Source organism: Amblyomma mixtum, chromosome 3, assembly GCF_055824585.1.
Source record: "Amblyomma mixtum isolate Tamu chromosome 3, ASM5582458v1, whole genome shotgun sequence".
In the NCBI taxonomy this organism is placed as follows: domain Eukaryota; kingdom Metazoa; phylum Arthropoda; class Arachnida; order Ixodida; family Ixodidae; genus Amblyomma; species Amblyomma mixtum.
The window spans coordinates 367,394,491-367,419,222 of NC_143014.1; the positions used below are offsets into that span (position 1 = coordinate 367,394,491).

Genomic DNA, 24,732 nt, shown 5'->3' on the forward strand with positions numbered 1-24,732 from the left:
ACACGCTTGGTGTCGATGTTCTACCGCAACCGATCCGCGAGGTGCTTAGCCTTGGGCCGAAGTTTGCCATCCAACCGAAGAAGACAACGCCGGAGCTTCTTGCCATGGTGCGGTGCGTTGCCAAGGCAAGCCCTGAATCGCAAAGTGCAAGGTGCATTTCAGACGGAGTCGACGTCGTTGGCCGCTACCAGCTCTGCGAGAGGAATCCGCCAGTGGGACGTACTGTAAGGTACTCGGAAGACAATTCCCTTCCGTTGCTGACCTCTGACAAAGAGGGGGCTTTACTGTGATTTCCAAGGACCTGTACAAAACTAAGGCATTAGAAACCATCAGCTCTGTTTTTGACGAGCACAGGACATCAGCTGTTAGGAAAGCAAAGTTAACTGCTATGAAGCTCTGCAAAGAACTTAAACTTGACTGCCTCCTTCGAGGCATAAAAACTTGCAAGAAGTCTAACTTGGACGCGTTTTTCACTGTAAAAACTCACAAACCAGACTCGCCCTTGAGGGTAATAATTTCTGAGGGAGGGACTTGGCAAACGATTCTTGGTGTCTTCTTGCAAGCAAAATTAAAACTACTAACAATTGACGACCCATTTCAGGTGAAATCTTCGGACGATATAGCTAGGTTTTTAAATGACAATTCTAGCAGTGATTTTGCCGCATGCTCAGTTGATGTAAAAGATTTGTACTATTCTAATGGTGTCTGTAGAAGAATGCATAGATACTCATGGTGCCGTTGCATTTCAAAACGCCTGCGGAATGTCTATAAGAGGGTTCTTGGAACTATTATCGTTGTACCTCAGGTCGACATTCGTCCTCTGGGAAGAAAAACTGTATCTCCAGAAACGCGGTGTTTGCATCGGTTCATGTATCGCGCCCCTACTCAGTGATTTGTACTTGGCGCGAAAAGACAGGTTCCTGAACGCAACCCTTCCTGGTACAAGTGTTAAAAAGGTATTTAGGTACGTTGATGACTACCTTGTTCTTTGTGATCGCCAACGCACTAATACGCTGGAAACCGTAATGCAGGAGGTGGGTCGCTTTGCGCAGGCTTTGCAGCCACTTATTTTCACGCACGAGCTTCCTGCTCGTGCGTGCTGAGGCTATGAGGGACGCCGTAGTGAGGGACTCCGGAAATTTCAACCACCTGGGGTTCTTTAACGTGCACTGACATCGCACAGTACACGGGTCTCTAGAATTTCGCCTCAATCGTAATTCGGCTGCCGCGGCCGGGATCGAACCCGCGTCTTTCGGGTCAGCAGCCGAGTGCCGCAACCACTCAGCCACCCCGGAGGGGCTGTGCATATGGAGAACCTGCGCTGCCTAGGTGGCGCTGCTAAATTTAAAGCCCCTTTGGACATGCCGCGCCACCTCGTGAACAAATCGTAAAACCCTAGTAGGACGGCGCGAGGGGTCCTGTGTAGCGTTGTAGCGTGGTCGGCGAGCATAGCGTGGCCTTCGGTTTGTCAGATCTTTTTCGATTTGTCTGTGTTGTGAACCGCAGAGTGTGAAATTCAGAGTGACTTGATTGCCTCAGCGAACTGAAGTGTCACACACGCTGCAGCGGCTGTCATCATGCCGCCAGTGATACTGCAGTATGGTTTTCAGAAAATAGTTTCCGATATCAGTGGTATCTTTAACGGCGGCGCACTTAAGAAGGGCCGGAAGCTTTGTACCGCGAAATATGTGTACGCAGTAGAGGAAACCATCCCGGCTGTTGGCGGACCGTCGTATCTGCGTGCGAAGTGCCACTCGCAAGTGAAGAAAGCCTCGTACGACGTAAACATTCAAGTAAGTGAATTTTCACGCATTTACTTTACAAGTTAAGCATGGTAAACATGTGCACATCGCCACGTGTTTCGCGCTTTTCTTGAACTATATTTACGCCGCTAATGTCGTGTCCTTGCGTTTCGATCGATGCGCACCGCTCCGCAGTTTAGTGTGTACGGCCGGCGCTCATGATATTTGTGGCCTCTGTTTATTTTTTTAAGCTGACTGCAGGGCGCGAGATCCACGGCGCATCGTGCACGTGCAAAGCAGGGGCTGTTGGCACGTGCAAACATGCTGCGGCTGTGATGCTGTACGTGAACGACGGTGACGAACCGTCGTCAACTGACCAGCTGCAGGTTTGGGGCCGCCCTGCTTCTAAACCGGACACCTCGAATAAAGAGCCCATCGAGGATCTCTTTGGAGGTAAATAAAATAAATGAGAGGCATAAAATGACTGCAGCATTTTATGTTACCGCTACCTATTTATTTGTGCTGAAAGCTGCCCTACACACAGCTTCATTGATTTTAAACTTGTTATTGAATCATTCCAGCCACTAGCATCTGCTTTGCACAGCTGATTTTCATGTGCTTTCTTCGCTCCACCTCTAAAGTCCTTTCATGAACAGCCAAATTGACTCGTTGAGATTATAGCCATTGAGTTCGGTTTTCTTTTTTTGTATGAAAATCAGCCCAGCATCCTAAACCAGCTCGTTTGTTTTTCACGGTTGTATTACCATCATGTAAGAATATTTAATTATGAAATAATGCTCGGTATATATTCATATTTTTTGCAGGGTACCCAGCTATACTTACAATTAAAACCTCACATTTTTGTGAATCTGATGTTGGTTGTATGTGTTGTACTTGCTTTTTTTTTTCAGAGTACAAGCCTGTATATGTAGGAGCCAAGGCTCCGAAGGAAGAGCCACCATCATATGTTCTTTCGCACTTCCCAGACATTAACAGCAGCATGCATGCTACCCTGCGCATTCAGCAGGTTGGCAATACTGAGCGTGAAGTGCAAGAAGTCCTTGAGGACCTGATATCCCAAGCAGCACTAAATGCTGATATAAGCAAAATAGAAAAAATGCTTGATTATCAAAAGCAGCTGCCAGTGTACACGTCGAAAAGCATGTCACAGTTGGTTGCTGCTGGAGGCCCTCAGGAGCAGCTCTTCTTTAAGTCAAGAGTGGCTTGCACACAGTCCGAGGCTGCAGTTTTAGCAGCACAGACTGTAATGCAGGCAAAATGTGCACGGTTGGTGGCAGAGCTTCTATTGTTTTTATTCTTACCCTCATCATATGCTTTATGTATTTCATGCATGCCTTTATTTATTCAAACTGTAATGTCGTCCGATGGGGCCAGTAATGCTTTCACCTCTAAAATTTGGTGTGAGAATGCATGCTAAGCTTGCTAAAGCAAGATACCAGCTGGGCGGCTTTACGGGTCATTTATCAATGACATATTTCTATGAACATGTCTTCCCACTTAAGAAGTGTGTGATAAAATTATGACAGCATGACGCTCTCCAAAACAACTGTGGAAGCGTTCAAATATGCTAACTGTAATGGTTCTTAATTATTGGGTTACTTGGTCTTGATTTGGCATTCTCCAACTATGCTCTTATCCATGAGCAAATGTAGGACCAGTGGAATTGATTTGAGGCATGACACCATATTAATGTCAACTGCAACAGTGGCATGTCATTCTTGCACTCACTGTTCGGAAATGTTCTGTTTACGATAATCCTCTGAATTCTTGCTTTGCTTGGATTCGCAGGTGGCACACAGAGCGTGCACTGAGAATTTCGAGCTCTACTGCCCATCGAGTGCTTACCAGACGACGTGGTTTCGACTCACTGGCTAAGCAGTTGCGGCACTCAAAGACGCCCCATGTGCCAGCTGTTGTGTATGGTGGGCATCTATTTTTCTAAACCACTGAACATGCCTAAACTAACTTTTTGAAATAGGACAAGTAGTGTAGTTTGCTGTGCTCTTGCATGGATTTATTTATTATTGGTAAACATACCTGTTGATATTGTTGTCTCTGCTCAAATACATGCATAATCCTAAGCAGTGAGAAGGCCTTAGCACAACTTCCCCTTTCCTTTTCTCCAGGCACCGAGACTGAGCCAGAGGCAAGAAGAGAATTTGAAAGAAAGCACTATGTACAAGTAACGCAGGTATTTTATCACTTTTTTTATTCTGTTCATGTTTTTTACTGTGGGAAAATAGCTTTCTTAAATTTTCATATGTATAAAACAGCAATCAAACAACAATTCTGTGTTTACAGGAACTACAAAGCACAATACAAAAGCAAATAGCTGATGTGCATACCTATTCATAAAGGCACCAACCACATCAGTACTGCTAAACACTAAGAACAACTACACAAATTAATAGACTTGTGCTAACTTTCAAGGGTTATTGCTTTTTTTATGCAAAAGGGCTGCTTTCTGTGTGCTTCTTGGCATACTTCATCAAAAAATGACTTCATCAAACTAAACTGCATTGTTGTTGATACGACTTCCGTGCCTCTGTTCTAGCTTTCAACTATATCAGCCAATTCATTACTATATTGAGATAGTATTTGTTCCTGCATGCATACAAGAAAAGCTTTATTGTGTACATGCTATGACATATTACCATGTAATGTACTGTACAGGTCGGACTGGTTGTTCACCCGCAACAGCCCTGGCTCTGTGCAAGTCCTGATGGGCTCTTTGAATCATGTGACGAGACCATCTTACTGGAAATCAAGTGCCCGTACTCAAGGAAAGATGAAGACCTCATTGATCACGAGAGCTGCACAAGCTTTGTGACCTATTTGGTGTATGACGATGGCTGCCTGAAATTGTGCCAAAATCATCCCTACTACTGCCAGGTACAAGTAGCAATGTATGTGACCAACACTACGGAATGCTTTTTTTTTGTCTACAGCAAAAAACAAAGTGTCACAGTCATTGTGGAAAGGGATGAAATCTTCTTGTCGGAGAAAATTCCTCGGCTGGAAGATTTTTACTTTTCTTTTTTGATTAAAGAGATCATGCAGTGACTGGTTTCAAGCGAGATTTGCTGAACACATTTTCGGTGGATACTGCAATAACTATCTTAGGCTTCCAGTAGGATCCAGGCAATACTAGGGCACTAGGTGCTTTTCGTGGCAGCGTGCATACTTGACCACTTGCACCTCCTCATTGTGCCTGCCCTAGCAGAAACCCAAACAAAGGTGCCATTTACTGCCTTGCTAAGAATGCCTCTGTAAAGTAAAATTGTGTAAGAAACATTGACACTAAGGCATTCATTTACAAATAGGATTATTAATATATTCAAGCCAAGCTATGTTAGCCAATCATATTTTGAGAGGTAAATGCAAGGACATGCAGTGTGAACTGCTAATGCACGTAAAAAATGATCAGGAGGTTTAAATACCCTCAAGCCTTCTAAATTTGCATTCTTCATAAATTGTGTGCACCTATGGTGCGTTGTGTGTCCATACAAAATCACTCAGCTGAAAGGTTTCAATATCCTCGCAAATCTGTTTAATTTTCATTTTTTTGAATAGCGGGGCTTTGAAGATTAGCCAGCACACAGCACATATGAAAAATGTCGGACATCGCTGGAATAAGAGAGACAGGAATGCGGTTCCGCAAAATTCCATGTGTTTTGATCCTTTGTATTATACGCTCTACGTGCACCCTCACTTGTGCAATGTTGTAATTTGCTTTTAGCTCATGCTGTGAAAAAGGATGGTCTTTTACTGAAAATGGCGGCATGATTAGCACGCCACTTTTCACAGTTACATCTGCCCTGATTCCGGGAAAACCCTTGTCAGCCAAAATGGTATCTTGTTCCCCAATTAAATCCAGAAAACCACTGTCTAGAACGATTTCAGTGTCTGAACAGCGCCCTCCATAAGATTTGGACCTGAAAATTATCAACCCGGATGGGGCAATTGCTACTAAGAATTTGAGGGTGAAGTCGTTCTTGTAAGTAGAGAACAACACATGTTGCTGCCTTACTTCTGTTGGCGTTTCTGTACGAATTTCTGTACAGTCAATGACAACAGTGCATTGCGGGTAATTTGCTTTAAAACATTCTGGCATAGTTTCACGTATTACATAAAGTTCTGGCTTGAATATCCATTTTTTTGTCACATGAACCAGTGTTCCTAATACTGCGTGAAATGTTCGTGACGCTGTTGTCTCGTGAATGCCGAACATCACTGCAATGGCACTAAATGGCAGCCCGTGTTTAAGCTTCAGAAAGAAAATTATGAGCTTATTTGGTAGACTTACGTCACTCCCTTTTTCTCTTACTTGGGGTAGCAAGCTAAGCATCAAAGCGAAAACATTTTCGTCAACGCCACAAAGGTCCCTTATGGCCCCAGGGGTTAATGAGAGAGTCTCATAACCACCGAAAAAACAAGATCTTGAATTAGGTCCTACTGCTCGATTGACCAGTGTTGAGCTTGGTGGTGGTAAGGGGGCCGCATTCATTGTCACTCCTCCTGCCATTTTGTTTGTGGTGCCTTTTTTCTGCTCACTTGTTTCTTTTTTTACAGAGAGGTCCAATGGCTCGAACTGCTCCAGTGCATCACTTACTGCTCGCTGCAGAGTAAAAAAAAAAACAGCCACAGGGTTACAAAACTGATATCAGTGTACATTGGCATACAATTTTTTCATCCATCTGAACGTTACTACGGGATTAAGTAATTTGTATCTTACATTGGTGTCCGCAGTTTCTGGATTTCGCACTGGCTCAGAAAAGCCAGATGTGTCGGGATCTCTTTCAACATTCTGTATGGAAAGCAGACAATGTTGTGCATTTTAGACAAAAACAAGAACTTCCACACAGAGCCATGTATTGGTTTAAAGGAACTACGAGATTAGGCACTTGGAAACTTACATTGCTGCCCACTGTTTCTGAATTTGGCACTGGCTCTAAGACGTCAGATGTGCAGGGATCCCACTCAACCTGAAAAATGACAAGCGAACATCTATATTGTACACCTTTGAAAAAAAATGCAAACATAGCCATGCATTTTGGACACACCTGCTTATTTTCAGCCTCTGCAGGTGGTTCTGTGTTTTTTTCTTCATTGAGATTCATACTCTGGTCATCATCTGGAGATACACTCTTCTGAGAGCGCACTCTCCATCTGTGAAAATAAAGGATCACATAGTCATGACCCCTGTATTATTTACACAAATCAGTGCTACCAAGCAAAGTCAGAACGCTCAAACGCTGTTTATCGTTTAAAAGCTAGGAACATTTCTATTCTGATAGATTTACTTCAGCGCCTGCTTCGGTATGTCTTTAAAAATTTTGTCAATATACAACCAGTGCCGCGGTCTACCTCTGCGGGATCAAGATATACCGAACACAATGCACCTAAATCCTTCCTTCGCAACCCGTTTCCCAGTGCTGTAATCACAGATTCATCAGCAGAACTTCGCGAAACGCTAAGAACGGGGCATCGATTTCGTAAATGTCATAAAGCGATGTATAAGAAATACGTTCCGCTGAAAGATAGTGCTCAGCATAACGCCTATGAAAGCGGCGAAATTAAAGAAACCCAAGCAAAGGCTAGGCATTAGCACGCAAGTTAAAAAAACAAAAAAACTATGTGCATGCGTAACTCAAGAACGAAAGTCCTATCAGTGCTGCTGCAATGATTACGATCTGATATGTATCGCGGTAGAAAACTTTCAGCCCTACGTCAGCAGATTAACTTTTCCTTTCAGTAAACTTACCTGTTGAACCTTTCAACTGGCATCGATGAATCACAGTGAGTCTCCCGGTGGTAATCCGCGGGAAAAATTGTTGGCACGTAAGCCGGGTGGTGCATAATATTGCTCTTCGCATTGCCGACGAAGTGCTTGCTGCAGATTCTAGTATTGGATGTCGGCTGCCATGGTGCGCCGTCTGGGCTGTAGTGTGAATGAATAGTGCTTTATGTAATGTACGCAACAGTATAGCGGCCGTACCTCATTTGAAAAATTAAAAACAACACATCAACGCGTCGAGAGCGGGCTTACGTACCGTACTCGCCGCACTGCTTGGATCCATCTCTCCCGGCGCTCTTTTTCGTAAGGCTTCGACGGGAACGCGTAAAATGTAACTCCTTTTTCGTACCCTTCTTCGGTGTGGCATTTGTACACGCAGCAGTACCTTCTGTTTCGGCGTTTTTTTTTGCCGGCCCTCGGACGTCTCAGCAGCGTTGGCCATCTTTGTCCTACCGAGCGCTTGAGGAGCCGACGGCTAGGTGGCGCTACTGGTACGGGAGAAAACTCCAGCGCAGGTTGCCCATATGGGTATTACCGCGTCACACCCTTAGCGGAGCTTAAATGTCCCCCTTCTACCCCGCTGCGGTGGCTCAGTGGTTACGGCGCTCGGCTGCTGACCCGAAAGACGCGGGTTCGATCCCAGCCGCGGTGGTCGAATTTCGATGGAGGCGAAATGCTGGAGGCCCGTGTACTGTGCGATGTCAGTGCACGTTAAATAAGCTCAGGTGGTTGAAATTTCCGGAGCCCTTCACTACGGCATCCCTCATACCCTGAGTCGCTTTGGGGCGTTAAACCCCAATAAACCGAACCAAACCAGTGTCCCCTCCAATTTTTCAGAGCGCAGCTCTTTGGCGCCCGTTTCTGCGTTTCTCTGCGTCGCCGTTGTAACCAGCAGTGGACACCGTAATGGAGCGGGAGCTTGCAAAGCAGAGGGTAAAATTGGTCAATTGGTTTTTGACGGAAGGAAATGGCGCAGTTATCTGTCTCACACATCTCGGTGGATACCTGAACCAGAGGGAAGGCGCAAAACTGCCCTCTTGGAACAGTGGACACCTCAATCATGCTTTAAGCTGCGTGGCGGTGCGCTGCATGCGTTGGCATTGACAACGTTGTACCAGAAACGCGGCGCTGAAGCCATAGGCCGTCGCCGTTCGTTGTGTTCATTGGCGTTGGCGTTGACATTGACGTTTTGCACTCCTCATTTAAAGGAAAAGAAGTGCGCACATCTGGCTCCCTGGGTCAGTGGACGCCTGAATCGCGCTTATAGGCATGGGGGGTGAAGAGTGATAGATGTGGGCTGCAGGCTTTAGCGCTGACAACGGTGGGCAACTCTCGCGATCAACCATTAACTGCCACCTGCCAGGGTGGCAGGGTGGGGGATAACTTTAATGTAGATATAAAGACAAACAGGAATTTCTTACCACTTATGCGGGAGAACATTGGTTCCTCTCGCTTTATAACGCCTCCCACGGCTGGGGCCACCTTGTGAAATACTTGCACAGACCTCGTCTTTGAGAACCAGGCATTTGTGCAGCAAGTCGAGCCTATATCCATCTATTTCTCCGTCCACAAAGCTTCCTTCATGACAATCAAGAACTGTTAGTGGAGTGTTTATTGAAGAAGGAATATGTGTGAAAAATAAAAAGTTGTCTGTAATTGTAGATCCATGCCTTGATCGAATTCTTTGCCTCAGTCTATCGAGAAGCTGGAACAGCTCATGAGCTGCGCTCAAATTTCGCATTAGGAAGTAACGTAATCGTCGGCGTTTTAAGCATGAAATGCTTTTAGCTCCCGCTGTCGGCAGTGTGGTGACGTTACGCCGAGACCGAGAGCCAACATCCGGGCACTGAATTCCACTCATCCGGGCACTGAAACGAGAGCATCCGGGCACCGTACGAGATTTAACGAGACTCTCTAAGAGATGTAGCTGCGCTTCCGCGTCGTCCCCAAGGATGGCGCTGCGGTCCCACACTGACGCATGTAAAAGACCGGCCGGTGGGCCTTCAGCTCATTAAGTTTTCCCCTTTGGCAGGCAGATGTATACACGCTCGCGGAGTATTAGAACGCGCAGCATATACATTCTTGTCAGACCTGCGTCTCGTCGTGTCCGCGTACGCTTCTGCATCGTCCTGCATTTCAGTGCCGCCACCGTCACAGCTGCTTAAGCCGAGCAATGGAGCCTGATGAAAGGAGAGTTAGGAAGCGTCTTGCGGAAAGCGATCGCTTTGCGAGTGATACGCCACAGCAGAAGACTGCTCGCCCCTGCCGACAACGCCATGATTATGCGGCCGCTCCCGAAAGCGACAAGGCCGCTACGGTTAGCGGCTGCCTACCTAAGCCCGCACTATAGCAGGCAATCGCTTCGACGCAATAAAAAAAGTGTGGTGTGGTGTGCTATGTTCAACACTAGACCCATTTCAAGATTTTTACTAGTACCATCTTCAACCAATGTGTTATACCCGTAAACATTTCATTCTTACTCTACTCTCGGTTACGGAATAGGCAGAGATTTTTTAGTATTCGTATTTTGTGCGTTATTTTTTATTTGCGCATTGGACCCGGCCGATAATTTTGTGTTATTAGAGCTAATCCCGAAGAGGAAAAAATATGTGCTTGAATTTCCTGCAATATAATAAAGAAGACTGAACACATAGCATTTCATTCCTAAAAAGAAATCCACATCTCCCTAGTGTTAAACTGTTGAGTAATAGCCGCGTGTGGGAGTAACTGCATACATTTAAATGTTCTGGCGTATATTTCATGGACACGTACATTGTCAAGAGCATTGAGTGTGGCGCGGGCACGGACTGAGAGAGGGTGGAGTGATTTATTACGAAGTTCTATTTTGATACTGGTGTATGAGATGTCCCCCATTTTGTAGTGCGCAATATTATCGATAATTTCTAGTTTGCAACGCGGCTGCATGACATTTTTTTCACGTATTGGCCAAGTGAATTCAGATTGGTTCTTTCCCTTTCTTCGGAGGGGCACAGGCCTCTCCAAGCGTGGTTATTCGGCGGTGATGAAGGTGGAGACTATCGATGAATGCTGAAGATGCAGACAAAGAAATATATTTACAGAAATTTACACGGTTGAAGACTGCAAGGTGCACAAATGAAGTCACACAGACAAATTCAATAATTGTAACTTAAATCAAGCGATCTCACACGAAAACACTGTACAAGACCTTAATTATCGGCCGAAGGGTTTCGGTTAAAGCCTAGGTATACCTTGAAGTGCGTGCTAAGCACGGAGCCTCTAGCTAGACTAGGCAACATTGGTTTGTAATGCTTATTTTTCCATTTTTGTAGGTTTCACAAACAAAGAAGTTAGGGCGATCATGTTTGAAGGCCCGCCCTAATCTTCGCTAACCAATGAGGCGGCCTCACAGAAGAGGCTGGTGGAATGGGCGGAGAAGGTCGCCAGAAGTCATGGACTGATGGCCGCCAACCGGGATTAAGAACCAACCCAACCAAACCTCCCCTACTTCTTTCCCTTACTTTTGTTCATCAATAAAGTTTTTACCTACCTACCAATGAAGCTCTAATAGAAGGTAGCCACAGCCCCTGAACGTTGGGCACAACCTTGAACCCAGTGCAAAACGAAAAAAGAAACACATCGAAAACATTTCGAACTCCCTCTCCCCGCGGGTGTTCTTGCCCTTATCGCGCGACGCTCTTTTCCTTTCCCCTTTCGCCGCCGCACCTTCGTGTCGCTTAGTCGTAGCAGTAGTAAGAGGATGAAAGAAATGGAAAGGAAATTAGCACGGGCCTGTGGCTGGCGAGATGTTACCACCACCACTGCCGGCGTGCTGTTAGGGAGGAGAATAGGTGTAAGGAGATAGCGCCACCCAGCGTCGTTTGTGAGGAGAAGACGAAAAAGCACGAGGAGCGCGTGCGGAGGGGTACGCCGGGACAGGTGGAAGAGGATTAAGGGGGAGAGAAGAGAAGAGCGCGATGGGCGACGGACGTGGACGAGTTCTGCTGGCTCCCCGTGTTCCGGGCTTGGGCCTCAGCCGCAGACGTCCGGGCCACCAGACCCGGACATCCGTCGTCGAGAGCCTCAACCACCAGGCCCAGGCGCCACTCTTCTCCGTCCATCCGTCAGCTGCTCCACACAGGCCGCCTCTGGCGCCTACGTGGCCTTTCCGGGATACCAGACCTGGGAACCGTGCTGGGAGCCCACAGACGCTGACGCTGCGGTAGCGCTGAAGGCCAACGGGGAAACGCCGGCAACAGTGCATCGACACTGGAATGCCCAGAGACTGCCCGACACCCAGCCCGTCCTCCCCGCTCGATGCTCGTATGAGAGACAAGTAGTGTGCCTTTCCTTTTTGACTTTCGTTTTCCTGTATTTTTCGCGAGGATTTTGTTCTGTTCTCCTGTGTGTTTTTTCCGTGTGTTGTTGCGTTGCTCTCTTGTCTCTTTCCTCTTTTCACGCCCATACTGAAATTGGTTTCCTTTCCTATAAAAGCCGCCTCGTTTATTGCTTATGTACGGGCTTTCACAGCCCGATGAAGAAGGTAGATTTAAACAATCACCTTTTCTTGCACGGATCTGATTGTTCCCAATGTCAATGTGTACCCTTGAGCTATACAAATACAGTGAAATACCTAGGATTATACTTCGACAGTGCTCTTTCATGGAATGATCACTTGTCCCACGTTTGTAAAAAGCTCCGAACCGTCTCCTGTGTGCTTTACAACATCAGGTACTATATGCCGCTTTCAATACGCAAAGTTATCGTAAACGCCCTTGGTTATAGCATACTGCGCTATTGCATAATGATTTATGGTCACTGTGCAGTTCGCTGGAAGTGCAGGAATAATTCTCTCCTACGATCTTTATTAAAAAGTATCGGCTATGATTTAGGCCTTCCCTCCGATTCTGATCTCTTTAAGGTATTTTCTCTACCTGATTTTGATCGCCTTTTGATGGAAACGATCGTCCTGAAATATTTTTGGCTTAGTGACTATAAGATTCCGTATGTTCCAACACGGTCTCTTCGACCGAAGGAACCTTTTTGTATTCCCCGACGGTCTACAAGATATGGAAGGCGTGTAAGAGATTATTACGTTCCCTTTCACTTTAACAGGTTACCTCCAAGTGTTCGCCGGGCAAAAGCTAAATACAAAATAAAAAAGATGCTGCGATACATTAATTAGAGGGTTTACGACATCATGCATGTGCTTTACCACCTGTCAAATAAATCTTGTGATTTCATTGGTTACTGCTGTATTTATTGCATTGATCTGAGGTATTGTCATGCCACTTTGGTTTTTCTTCCTTGCAATTTAATCTGATGAGGATTTTTTTTTTCTTTCATGTGACGTGAGTCTTGTGTCTATTTTGTTCTCACCATCATACTAATTTGATGTCCGTTATTTTGAATGTGTTTTTTTTTTGCCTATGTGTATATCTGCGCGGTTCCGCTGCCTGTCGGGCTCTGCCACTCAAGGCCTATGAGGCTTTGGCAGGCCGGATTTCTGTACATGTTTTTTTAATATTTGGCGCAATAAAGTATTATTATTATTATACCTTTAGTGTTTGTGTTAAATACAACCTGCAATCTCACACATCCTCACAAATTTGGTGTCCACGACAGGACGAGGTCGGTTTTTATTTCTTTGCCTATTGTGTTAATTTAGGCACAGTATGAGCGCTTCAGAGTTGGTTGCTTTAGGCGAGCGCATGGGCTTGTGCGGCGCGGAGTTGCGAGCGTGGGTGGAGGACGAGCTAAGTAAGGCACGGGAAGAGAGAAACGCTGAGCGTGAAGCTAAGAAGCAAAGACTGGAGTTAGAGCCGCGGAATTTAGAGACGGAGAAGCAGAGATTGGAGTTAGAGGCGCGGAACTTGCAGCTAAAAATAACGCTCATGGAGGGTGGCGCAAATCCTCCAAGTGACCGTGGAGAGCGTAGCGTCGCACCGGCCAGCTCCATTAACCCGCACGCACTCATACCACAGTATAATGAAGCGCGGGATGACCTCGATGCCTACTTAAAGAGGTTTGAGCATGTGGCCACGGGGCAGGGTTGGCCAAAAGAAAAGTGGGCAACGGCGTTGAGCTTGTGCCTTGGCGGCGAAGCACTTAGGGTCTTCGGTCGGCTCTCGCCTGAGGATTCAGTGGACTATGACAAAGCGAAGCTTGCCTTGCTTCAGAGGTTTAGGTTATGGGGGTTATTCTTGTGATAACGCTCAAAGGGCTAGAAGCAGTTGTCGCTCTCTAGCACCAGCGTGCCAGCCCTAGCAGTCAGAGCTGTGACCCCCACCCGCGGTGCGGTAAGTTGCAACCACGGCGGGTTCGGGCCAGAGGGGACAAACACGAGTATGCTACTCGGAGGAGCGTTTATTTCTCCCGAGCAATACAATGCAGCAGCAACAATACAACCGCCGTAACGAGGGAGAGTGTTCCGCTCGCGTACGGGGGTGAAAAGCAGAAAGGAAAGAACGCACGCAAAATGTGGGGGAAGAAGGTTCCTCTCACCTCGCGTGGCTCCTCGCTCACGGCCCGCGGCGGTCAAGTCACATACGGTGGCCGGGCGATAAGGGCCGCTGTCTCCATGGCAGATCTCTGATCCGTGCGTGTGCACGGCTCCCGCCAGAAGACCAGCGAGCCTCGGGAGAAATGCGTCTCCTCCCGGGCTGCGGAGAGAGGTCTCTCCGTTGTAATAGGGGAAAGAGGGAAAGTCTCCGCGGCGGCGTCGCGGCGGGGAGCGAAAGGAAGCGGAAGTGGCGAGAGTGCCCTCCCTCGCAAAACCTCCCGAACGGCGCGCGCATAGCATCGCGTGATAATTACGCACGGCCGTTACAATGGGGCAGGGGATTCATGTGTATCCGCACAAGCTTTACCGCGGAAGGGTACCGAGAAAAGTTTCGCCAGAGCAAGCCCCAGGATGGCGAAACAGCCTCGCAATATGCTGCCAGGTTGTTTAGTTTCTTTCACCGTTGGGTCGAGATGCGGGGAGAAGGCCGCACTTTTGAGGTAGTTCACGAGATGGTCGTGAGCGAGCAATTCCTGAACAACTGTCATTCCCGTTTAGCCCTTTTCTTACGTGAGCGGGAGGGCAAGAGAGTTTGCAAGCCGGCGGAGGCTGCTGATCATTTTCTCGAAGCACAGCGGCAAAATAACTTGTTGTTCTTTAAAGAGCAGGGGGAGCATACGTTAAATAAGGCCAAGGACGAGGTTTCAGGTTCACATTTCCGCCTTCGGTGTTTTCTTTGCGAGAAGACTGGGCACAAGGCGTCAGATTGTCGGACGAAGCCGAAGCAATTGTATTGCACCTGGTGCCGCGAGGAAGGACATGATGCCCAGTCATGCAGAGCTAAGAGACCAGGAGACCGTGAGGAGTCCGCCTCTTGCATGACACCTCGATATTCACATCCCGATAACCCTGCAGAGGTAACGCGCGCAGAGGGCCAGTTGGGAGAGATGGTCTGTTCTTCCAACGCGGTGGAAACTGCTATGCCCGTGGGGCACGGTGAGGTGTTCGGCCAGCCTGGTTCGGTATTACGGGATACGGGCAGCACCAGCATTGTTGTGCGTGAGTCCCTTGTACCGGCAGCGGCACTTACAGGGAAAAAGGCTACATTATTCTTGGCCAATGAGACCCGTGTAGAAGTTCCGGAAGCGGAGGTGGTGATTTCTTCTCCATACTTCTCGGGTAAGGCCATCGCGCGCTGCTTGTGTACACCCTTGTACGACATCATAATAAGAAATGTCCCCGGCGCAAAAGCTCCATTCTCGGTCGACCCGCCAGTTCTAACTGATCAGGCAGTTTCCCTTGCCATGACGAGTTCGGTCGATGTTCCTTCCCTTACGGTGACAGCGAAAGTTTCAGAGAGTAGCAAAAGCTCCACTCTTAACACACTCCACTTGTCACGGCCGGAGTTTCGCCTCAAACAGGAAGAAGACCCGACCTTAGAGGTGTGTCGCAAAAAGTTGGGGCAAACATTTCGTGGCAAGGGACAGACAGCCCATACTTTTCATACAGATGACGGGGTTCTTTTCCGAACATACCAAGTATGTCCCGGCCGAGTCGTTGAGCAAGCGGTGATACCGTATTGCTTACGCACGCAAGTCCTCATGTCGGCGTATGAGAGCGCATTATCCGGTCATCGAGGGATACGCAAAACGATAGCTAAGGTGCTCAGTGAGTTTTATTCGCCCGGTGTACAGGCTGACATGAAGAGTTATGTCAGATCGTGTGATACGTGTCAACGAACTGTGTCGAAGGCAAGGGAGAACAGAGTAAATAACGTCGTAGGACGGGAACATTTAAAATCATGGTGGAGACCGAGGTCGGTTTGGAGAAACCGGTTTCACAAAGGAAAACGGAAGTACTAGCTGAAAGAGTTCTCGCGACGGTGAAGTGGTTTGATGTGAAGAATGTAATCCCGAAGAATGTATCCCACACCTGTTCTTGTTGGCACTGTCTGTGTTTGTTCATGTTTGTTTTTGAGTGTCGGCTACCTACTTTTTATGCCTTCCGTGTTTCTTCGCCCCTTTTTGGACGCTTTACATTTTCTTTTCATATACTCTCTGTGCTGTGTGGTGGTGGTGGTGGAAAACATTTATTTACAGATAAACTTCGGGAGGTGAGGTATGAGCTGACCCAAAGGGGGCCAGCCCTCACAAGTACTAGGTGGAGGTCCCTAGTTCGGGACCCCAGTGGCGTCGGCCGCTGCCCGGGCTCGCTCGACCAGGGCCCGTTGGGCCTGCAGGTCAGAGCAGCCGAGCAGGGTCGCCTCCCAGTCCTCCCGGGTTGGGTTGGGGTGAGGGGGGATAGCAGAGTTGGAGAGGCAGGCCCACACCATGTGGTAGATGTCCGGAGACTTCTCCGCACAGTGCGGACAGCTGCCAGAGAAAGAAGGGTCAAAGTGTTTGAGAGCTGCCAAGCACAGCAAAGTATTTGCATATAGGCGAAGCAGAAGCCGCTCCTCCGCCTTTGAGAGACCTTTACACGGGCGGGGATAAAGACTATGGCCAAATTGATAAAGTAAAGAAATGTCTTTAAACGAGTAAGCTGGAGTGAATTCGAGTTCCTGATCGTCGGGGCCGGAGGGGAATGTCCGGTGAGAGAGCGCGCGGGCGGCGGCGTCAGCTGCCTCATTTCCCTCGAGGCCCATGTGAGCAGGAGCCCAAACGATACGCCGGTGAGCGGGGTCCCCGGTATAGACGCTGTTTGGAGAATGCGGTAGGCTAGATACGGTACCCAGCCCTGCTCGACGTTCCAACATGCCCCTCGCGAGTCGGAAATAATTGTTTTTGAACTGGAATGAGATGCAGCCAAAGCAATGGCGACCTCCTCCGCGTGTGTTATGTCACGGGCTCGGAAAGTAAGGCCGTTCACTGTTTTGGATTGGTGGACGACTGCGGCCGTGAACCATCCCCCATGGTGGGGGCCGGAGGCATCCACGTAGAATACGCCGGGTTTCGATCCATAGTGGCGGGCCAGGGCTTCCGCCCGCGCCAGGCGCCGGCCATTATGGTCCTCACGGTTGATGTTCGCAGGAAGAGGGCGCACGTGGAGGGCGCATCTCCACTGGGATGGAATACGTACGCGCTCTTCCATGAGAGTGGTGTGTTGGATGTGTAGTCGGGCAAGAAGGCGGCGACCCGACGATGTCTTCGAGAGACGTGTGTATTGGTTGGTCAAGTGAGCTTCCCGGAGCTCCCAAAATGTGTTCACCATGCCCAGCCCCAGGAGGCGCTTGTTGGAGGTGGTCACGGGGAGGTCCAGAGCCCGCTTAATAATTTTGCGGAGGATGACTTCGAGTGAATCCTCGTCTTGCTTCCGCAGGTGGAGGTATGGAGTCGAATATAGAATTCGACTGGTTACAAATGCATGCGCCAGCCGCAAGGCGTCCTTACATCGTAACCCCCCGCGCTTGTTAGAAACCCGGCGGACTAAGCGGCCCACCTGGTCCCCCACCTGACGGAGTTTGGCCAATGTTGTTTCTGACCGTCTGTCTTGATGTATAAAGAGCCCCAGTACCCGGACTTCGATTTTTTCAGCGGTTGGACCTGTCTCAAGCGACAATGAAATTTTGGCTGTGCACTTTTGTGAGGGGCGTATGTGCACTTTTGGGTGGAGCATTGGAGGCCGCAGCGGCGAGCATAACGGTCCACTATGGTCGCCGCCTCCTGCAGGTTGGTCTCAATGTCTCCAAGGCAACCCTGTGTGGCCCACAGGGTGATGTCATCGGCGTACAGCGCATGCTGTACACCGGTGACAGCGCCCAGCTGGGCCGGTAGGCGCATCATAGCCAGATTGAATAAAAGGGGAGAGAGCACCGCGCCCTGTGGTGTACCCCTGGTTCCTAAATGAAAAGGGCCATGTTCCTTATCCTGGATTCGAATGTAAGATTGTCTGTCTGTCAAAAATTGCCGAATGTATTGAAAGGCGTTTCTGCCGCAGTTAGTTTGAGAGAGGTGGGTGAGAATGATCTCGTGGGTAACGTTGTCGAATGCTCCCTTCAAATCCAAGGCGAGTAAGACCTTGTCATTGTGAGCGCATTCGACGGGGTCGAGGACAGCCCGATTGAGTTGTAGCAGGACATCCTGTGCAGATCTCTGTGGGCGAAACCCGAACATGGTGTCTGCGAAAAGATGTTTGGATTCCATGAACTCGGACAGCCTGTCGCTCATGGAGCTGGAACGGTTGATCCAGCTCAACGTTCTCAGAACCTGCATAAGAGTACGCCGGCCCGCGGGGGTCCTGGGTGGTGCATAAGTACTGGTCCCGGAGCTTGTGCGCCAACTGAGTTGTGTTGCCCTGAAAGCTGTGTATGGCTCTTTGGAGGAGTTTTTGAGTTTCCGTGCGTGTTTGCATGGGGTCAATTAGGGCGCGAAAAAGTCGCCACGTGTTCCAGCTGGACATTTGCCGCGCGGCCGTGTTGCATCGTGCCACCCAGTTGGAGTCAGCGAGTTGGGCCGCATACTCAGTCGCTCGTTGAGTGAGCTCGGCGATGCGAGCTTTAAGTTTCCGGTTGTGCTTCTGCCGAGGCCACCGACGGACGAGGCAATGCCGGGCCTCCCAGTGGTGGAGCAGGTGGTTGTCCACATCAGAAACCGCCTCTGAGAGCTGAATTTGAGTTTCGGAGGAGCGAACGCTAGAGACCAGTTGTTCTGACCAAGACTGGTAGCCTTGTTCATGTATTGGTGTGGCAGTGTTATAATTTTGCCTGAACTTGGTCCAATCTGGGAGTCGAGCTTGTGTTGTTGGTCGCGCGAAAGGATAGGTCCTAATCGTAATGTTCAGGAGGCAGTGGTCGCTGCCGAGGGTTTCCTCGGTGTTGACCCAGTCTGCATACTGAATGTTGTGGGTGAAGGTCAAGTCCGGACACGTATCCCTTGTCACGGAGTTGCCTATACGAGTTGGATGGATGGGGTCAGTGTGAAGAGTGAGGCCCAGCGTTGACGCAAGCTCCGCCAACTTGCGTCTCCGCTTCTCTTCACGGCAGTAACCCCACATCCGAGAGGGAGCGTTGAAATCGCCCACAATCAGGAGGGGGTCCCGATCCGCAACTCTCAGCGCGCGGCTAAAGAGGTCCGCGAATGATACATTCGGCAATTTCGGATTGCAGTATATATTGAGTATGTGTAACGGTGGGTCCTGCTTGCGGAGCGGGAGGAGGGTCACCATTACATAGGAGTATTCAAGTTGTATGTCTAAGTCGACCTGGTTGGCTGTATAATTTCTATGAACGCAGAGACAAGATGAAGGGTCCTGCTGGAACGTCGTATAATTTGTTAGTGTGGCGCCTTTCCCTGGCTCTTGGAGGGCAACCACCGCTGGCAAATGATCAAAGGTTGATAGGAAAAGCCGGAGGTCGGCGCGCTTGGAACGGGACCGGAGCCCCCGAAAGTTCCATTGAGTAATCGTAATGGGGGAAGCCGATTTGGAAAGGGGGGAGCGCCTATACCGAGGGTGTCCCGCCATGCTCAGATTTTGACGTGATAGGTGGTAGTGAGGCTGCCCCCGAGCGAATGTCTGTACGCTTCGAACATTGACGACCGCCGTATTGTGTGTGGTGTGTAGCGTGCGCGCTGTGGTGTGGTGTTCTGTCGTGCGACGGTCGAACGCGTCTGGGGTCGCTCTCCTGAAGTTGAGTTCTTTCCCTTGGAAAAAACTTCCGAAGAGGGGGCCCTCTGTAAGGAGATAGCGCCACCCAGCGTCGTTTGTGAGGAGAAGACGAAAAAGCACGAGGAGCGCGTGCGGAGGGGTACGCCGGGACAGGTGGAAGAGGAGTACGGGGCAGACAAGAGAAGAGCGCGGTGGGCGACGGACGTGGACGAGTTCTGCTGGCTCCCCGAGTTCCGGGCTTGGGCCTCAGCCGCAGACGTCCGGGCCACCAGACCCGGACATCCGTCGTCAAAAGCCTCAACCACCAGGCCCAGGCGCCACACTTCTCCGTCCATCCGTCAGCTGCTCCACACAGGCCGCCTCTGGTGCCTACGTGGCCTTTCCGGGATACCAGACCTGGGAACCGTGCTGGGAGCCCACAGACGCTGACGCTGCGGTAGCGCTGAAGGCCAACGGGGAAACGCCGGCAACAGTGCATCGACACTGGAACGCCCAGAGACTGCCCGACACCCAGCCAGTCCTCCCCGCTCGATGCTCGTATGAGAGACAAGTAGTGTGCCTTTCCTTTTTGACTTTCTTTTTCCTGTATTTTTCGCGAGGATTTTGTTCTGTTCTCCTGTGTGTTTTATCCGTGTGTTGTTGCGTTGCTCTCTTGTCTCTTTCCTCTTTTCACGCCCATACTGAAATTGGTTTCATTTCCTATAAAAGCCGCCTCGCTTATTGCTTATACCTTTAGTGTTTGTGTTAAATACAACCTGCAATCTCACACATCCTCACAATTCCTCACAATAGGTAAAGGGGTAGAGGAAGGATATAAAGGGAAAGAAAGTGGAGCGTCTCACGAGGTGCCGTCGCTGTCATCAGCCGCCGAGGAATAGCAGTAGCTATCCAGGCCCGTGTCCTCCAGGAAGGCCAGGAGGGACCGGAGGGCCTTGGGGGCGTTGGGTCCAGATAGGAACAGTAGGGCACTTGCTGTGTCTGCCGGCAGTCCCAGGGCCCTGTAGCCAGCGACAAGCTTTGCCTGATGTGTGGCAAAGGCAGGGAATCCACACAGGATGTGTTCGACCGTCTCGTCCTGGTGGCCACAGCGGGCGCAGTCTGCACAGGGGGCCAGTCCCTTGCGGTAAAGCCTTGCCCCAGTCCAAGAGCAGCCTACTCAAAGCCGGAGGAGGAGGGATCTCTGTCGCTTTGGGATACCCTTGTCCGGCAGGAGCTGGGCAGGTGTCCCTTGGGCAACCCTGGGGTCGAGGTGCTCCAGGACAAGTTGCCGCTCTGTGATGGACCGGGCAGTATCCAGGGGGACTACAGATGTGCAGGTGGGAGTGGATCCTCCATGAGCTGCTTTGGCCAGGACATCGGCATCTTCATTGCCCTGGACGCCAACGTGGCTGGGGACCCAGGCCAGGGATATGGAGCAGCCACGGGAGCAGATTGCATTCAACCTGGCTGCCAGCTTGCTGACGATGGGCAGTCGGCAACGTGGCTCTTGCAGTAGCTGGAGGGCCACCCTGGAGTCACTCAGGATGGCTGCAGACTGTACAGCAGGTTGCCCGTCCAGGATGTCGGCAGCCAGGTGTAGGGCTGCCAGCTCAGCTGTGGTGGAGCTCGCCACGAATGGTAGCCTCGCCTGCCTTCTTTCGCCCAGAGCAGGAGCGATGCAGGCCGCCGCTGCACATGGACACGCCCCCTTCAAGACGGAGCCATCCGTGTACAGCTGGGTGCAGCCCGCCAGGTCCTCTTCCAGTGTCGTCGCTGCCTCCTGTCGGAGGCCGGCTGCCGGAGTCAGTCGCTTTGGTCTGGATCCTTGCGCTGGCAGGAGCACCCGGAACTGGTGGCCAAGATCTGGGCGTGGAGGGGTAGGAAGGCACTCCGGTTGCCCCCGCACTAGCTGCTCAAATGCCAGGGCAGTCCTCCCCATGCGGGAGTGGGGGTGACTGAGGAGGCGCTTCAAGAGGGGTCGTCCGTCAGGGGCAAGATGGAGCCGCCCCACATGGCGGAATGCTGCCCTCTGGTGCTGGAGCTCCATGGGCCACACCCCCGCCTCTGCTAGTGTTGCGGGAACCTGGGAGCCACGTGGGAGGCCCAGGCACAGGCGGATGGCGGCCCTCTGGCAGCGCTCGATGGTCAGCTGCTGCCTGATAGTCAGTTGTATCAGGGGCAGGACGTATAGGAACTGCGCCCCTGCCATGGGATGAACGAACTGGAGGCCCATGCGTGGTGTGATGGCTCTCCCTCCAGCCAGGAGCTTCCGGACGGCGCCCCGGACCCTGGTTGCCTGCTTGGAGAAGGCCTTGACCGCAGGCTGCCAGGTGAGGTGGCGGTCTATCAGGAGGCCCAGGTAACGGCAGGTGTGCCGCCATGGTAGCTCCCGTCCTGAGATGGTCAGGCGCGTCTTCCCCGGGCGTGCTCCTGGTCGGGTGTTGAGCAGCATTGCCTCGGTCTTGGTGGCGGAGAGCTGCAGGCCCACCCGTTCCTGGTAGGAGCTAACCATGGTGATGGCACGCTGGACGTTTCTGATGACCTGCACCCTTTGGCGCCGTGGTCCGCAGCACCAGCGGCCAATGTCGTCCGCACAGATTGCTATGCGGACAGGTAGGCGCAGGCCCTCCGGGAGGCAGCGTGGGAGCTCGGCCATCACCAGGTTGAAGAGCATGGGGCTCAGCACGCTGCCCTGGGGAACTCCTCTCGTGAGTGGTTGGGGGGCGCTGGTGGCTCCTCCTGCCTGGACACAGCTGGTGCGGTTTTCCAGGAATCCTTGCAGATACCCCCGGAGGTTGCCGGTGATGCCAAGGCAGTCAACAGCCTCGAGGATGGCCTCATGTGTCACATTCTCGAAGGCCCCCCGCACGTCCAGGAGGGCGAGGTTGACGACATGGCGAGAGTGACGAGCCTCCTCGGGGCTGGATACGATGTCCGAAATGGCGTCAGCCGTGCAGCGGTGCCTCCTGAATCCAGACTGCTGCTCGGGCAGGTAGCACATGGCCCCAGCTATCCAGTCCATCCTTGTCAGCGCCACGGACTCCAGGAGCTTCCCCGGGGCTGATGTCAGGGAGACAGGCCTGTACGACTTGAGCTCTGCAGGTGGCTTGCCAGGCTTGAGGACCGGTACCACCAGTCCCGTTCGCCAGGCCACAGGTAGGCAGCCCGTCGTCCATACTTCATTGAAGGTCTGGAGGAGACTGGCCTTCATGGAGTCGTCCAGGTTCCGGAGCATTTGGTAGGTGATACCATCTGGTCCGGGGGCACTGCGGTGCTTGGAGTGCTGCAGGGCAGTGGTGAGCTCCGCCTTGGTGAGGGGGGTGGAACAGATGGCCGCAATGTCATCTGCGTGTTGACCACGTGCTGCCTGGTTAATGGTCCGCCTGGGGTAGAGCCCTCATGGAGGGGGCTCCCGAGGAAGGAGGGCCTCTGCTAGCTTGTCAGACAGCTGCTCATAGGTAAGCCCCATTGCCACTGCGATGGCCACTGGATGGAGGGCTCCAGAAGAGACCGGAACAGGCGCCAGGCTCTGGCGCTGCCCCGGGCAGCCACCAGGAAGGCACTGAACCCCTTCCAGGACTCCCTGCGGCGCCGGTTGTGGGTACGAAGGCAGGTTGCATCAAGCAGGTTGTGTTCTGTCCAATGCTCTGGTCTGTCCGTGCGAAGCGCCCTTGGCTCTGCCCGCCACCGTTGGGCCCTCATCTGGAGGAGATGGAGGTCCGGGACAGGCTGGTGGTGGGATTTGCAGCTGATCGTTGCTGCCTCAGCACAGCGAGCCGCGAGCCACGTGGGCCAAGATGTTGTCCTGCCCTGAGAAGTTTCAAAGGAGGTCCCTGAACTTGTCCCAGTGGACGACCTTGCACTGCTTTCCGTCCAGCCTCTTCCCTGGCTTTGGCACCAGAGTGATGGGGAAGTGGTCCGAACCCCAGGTGTCCGGCGAGGGGTGCCATCCATAAACACAACGAGGCGACCCAATTGAGAGGTCTATGCATGTGCGGATGCCCCCTCGACGGACAAACGTAGGGACCCCTGTGTTCAAAACATGGAGCCCGGTGCCACGAAGAGCTACAACCAGATCACGTCCACGGCGGTCCGCCCTGCGGGATCCGCACCGCGGGTGAGCCGCGTTGAAGTCCCCTCAGAGCAGACAGTCACCGCCAATGAGACCGACCAGCTGCGCCAAGGAATTGGCATCCCAAGGGGTCAGGGGGCGCACATATACGCTTGCCACAGCTGTGTCAACTCGACCTAGCCTAACCCTCTCGCAGATGAGCTCCATGGGGGCCACAACCGCATCACTCACCATGATCTCGGCCTGGGCCACAATCCGACAGACGAAGATGGCTGCACGGGATGGAGCAGGGGGGTGGCTGTCCTCTAGGCATGGGTCTGCTCTACAGGTAGGCAGAAGGCAGTAGGTCCTGCTGGTATAACCAATGTATCCTGGTAGGTGGAGCTTATCCCTCGGCTGGTAGACCTCCTTTAGATCCAGGACATCGTATTCCTCCAGCCGAAGGCGGTCGTTCAGCTCCGAGAGACGGGGGCGGAGCGCTCGGCAGTTCCACTGGAGGACCCGTGGCCTGGGAGTCATGCGTGGTGGACTAGCCATGATGGTTTGGCTGTTGCTGCGATCCCTGAGCCAGGCTGGGTGGATGCAGGGGGACTGCTGGGAGCAGCCGCGTGAGTTTTAACAGCGTGATGGCCTGGGTCCTGGTGAGATCCTCCAGGTGTCCGCTCAGGCTGGCATGTGTAATGCCCTGGGGAGGAGGGGAGGGGCCTTCAGCAGGAGCTCTTGGTGCTGAGATGGAGGAGGAGGGCGCCCCAGATGGCTTGGAAGCCGGAGCACCTGATGCGGGGATGGAGGAGGGCGCCCCGGCTGGCTTGGAGGAGAGGACCTGGGCATAGGTCCGCTGGCCTGGCTCCGCCCGGATTTGTGCCCGGATGGCCCTTCTCGAGACTGGTTCGAGGGAGCCCGCGACTGCCATTGCAATCTGTCTTTCCTGTTGCCAGCGGGGGCAGGAGGGGTTGTTGGAAGCATGCTGGCCACCGCAGTTGGTGCAGCGCGGCTGCGCAGCGCTGCACTGGGCTGTGGTGTGTGGGTCGCCGCA

General features: G+C 51.5%; 2 protein-coding genes, 2 long non-coding RNA genes and 1 pseudogene across 4 annotated transcripts; 1 reads left to right on the forward strand and 4 right to left on the reverse strand.

Annotated features, from left to right (window-relative positions):
- The first annotated feature begins 1,423 nt into the window (after positions 1–1,423).
- LOC149356690 (uncharacterized) lies at positions 1,424–5,674 on the forward strand. The gene is made up of 6 exons (XM_089576412.1): positions 1,424–1,793; positions 1,994–2,195; positions 2,654–2,912; positions 3,552–3,685; positions 3,890–3,954; positions 4,437–5,674. The coding sequence occupies exons 1-6, from the start codon at positions 1,578–1,580 to the stop codon at positions 4,824–4,826; spliced, it is 1,266 nt and encodes a 421-aa protein (XP_089432538.1). The 5' UTR covers positions 1,424–1,577; the 3' UTR covers positions 4,827–5,674.
- On the reverse strand, positions 4,585–6,234 carry LOC149356691 (uncharacterized; the record flags this gene model as incomplete). The annotated part of the gene is made up of 1 exon (XM_089576413.1): positions 4,585–6,234. A coding segment is annotated over one exon (921 nt), but the record flags the coding sequence as incomplete, so codon positions are not given.
- A 2-nt stretch (positions 6,235–6,236) lies between these two features.
- Positions 6,237–6,785, reverse strand: LOC149356692 (uncharacterized). The gene is made up of 3 exons (XR_016291674.1): positions 6,680–6,785; positions 6,499–6,570; positions 6,237–6,381 (listed from the first exon to the last, which is right to left on the reverse strand). It is a non-coding gene; the product is annotated as an uncharacterized LOC149356692 (long non-coding RNA).
- A 45-nt stretch (positions 6,786–6,830) lies between these two features.
- On the reverse strand, positions 6,831–7,993 carry LOC149356693 (uncharacterized). The gene is made up of 3 exons (XR_016291675.1): positions 7,817–7,993; positions 7,528–7,704; positions 6,831–6,932 (listed from the first exon to the last, which is right to left on the reverse strand). It is a non-coding gene; the product is annotated as an uncharacterized LOC149356693 (long non-coding RNA).
- A 14,810-nt stretch (positions 7,994–22,803) lies between these two features.
- On the reverse strand, positions 22,804–24,233 carry LOC149356694 (uncharacterized; annotated as a pseudogene).
- Positions 24,234–24,732: the final 499 nt, after the last annotated feature.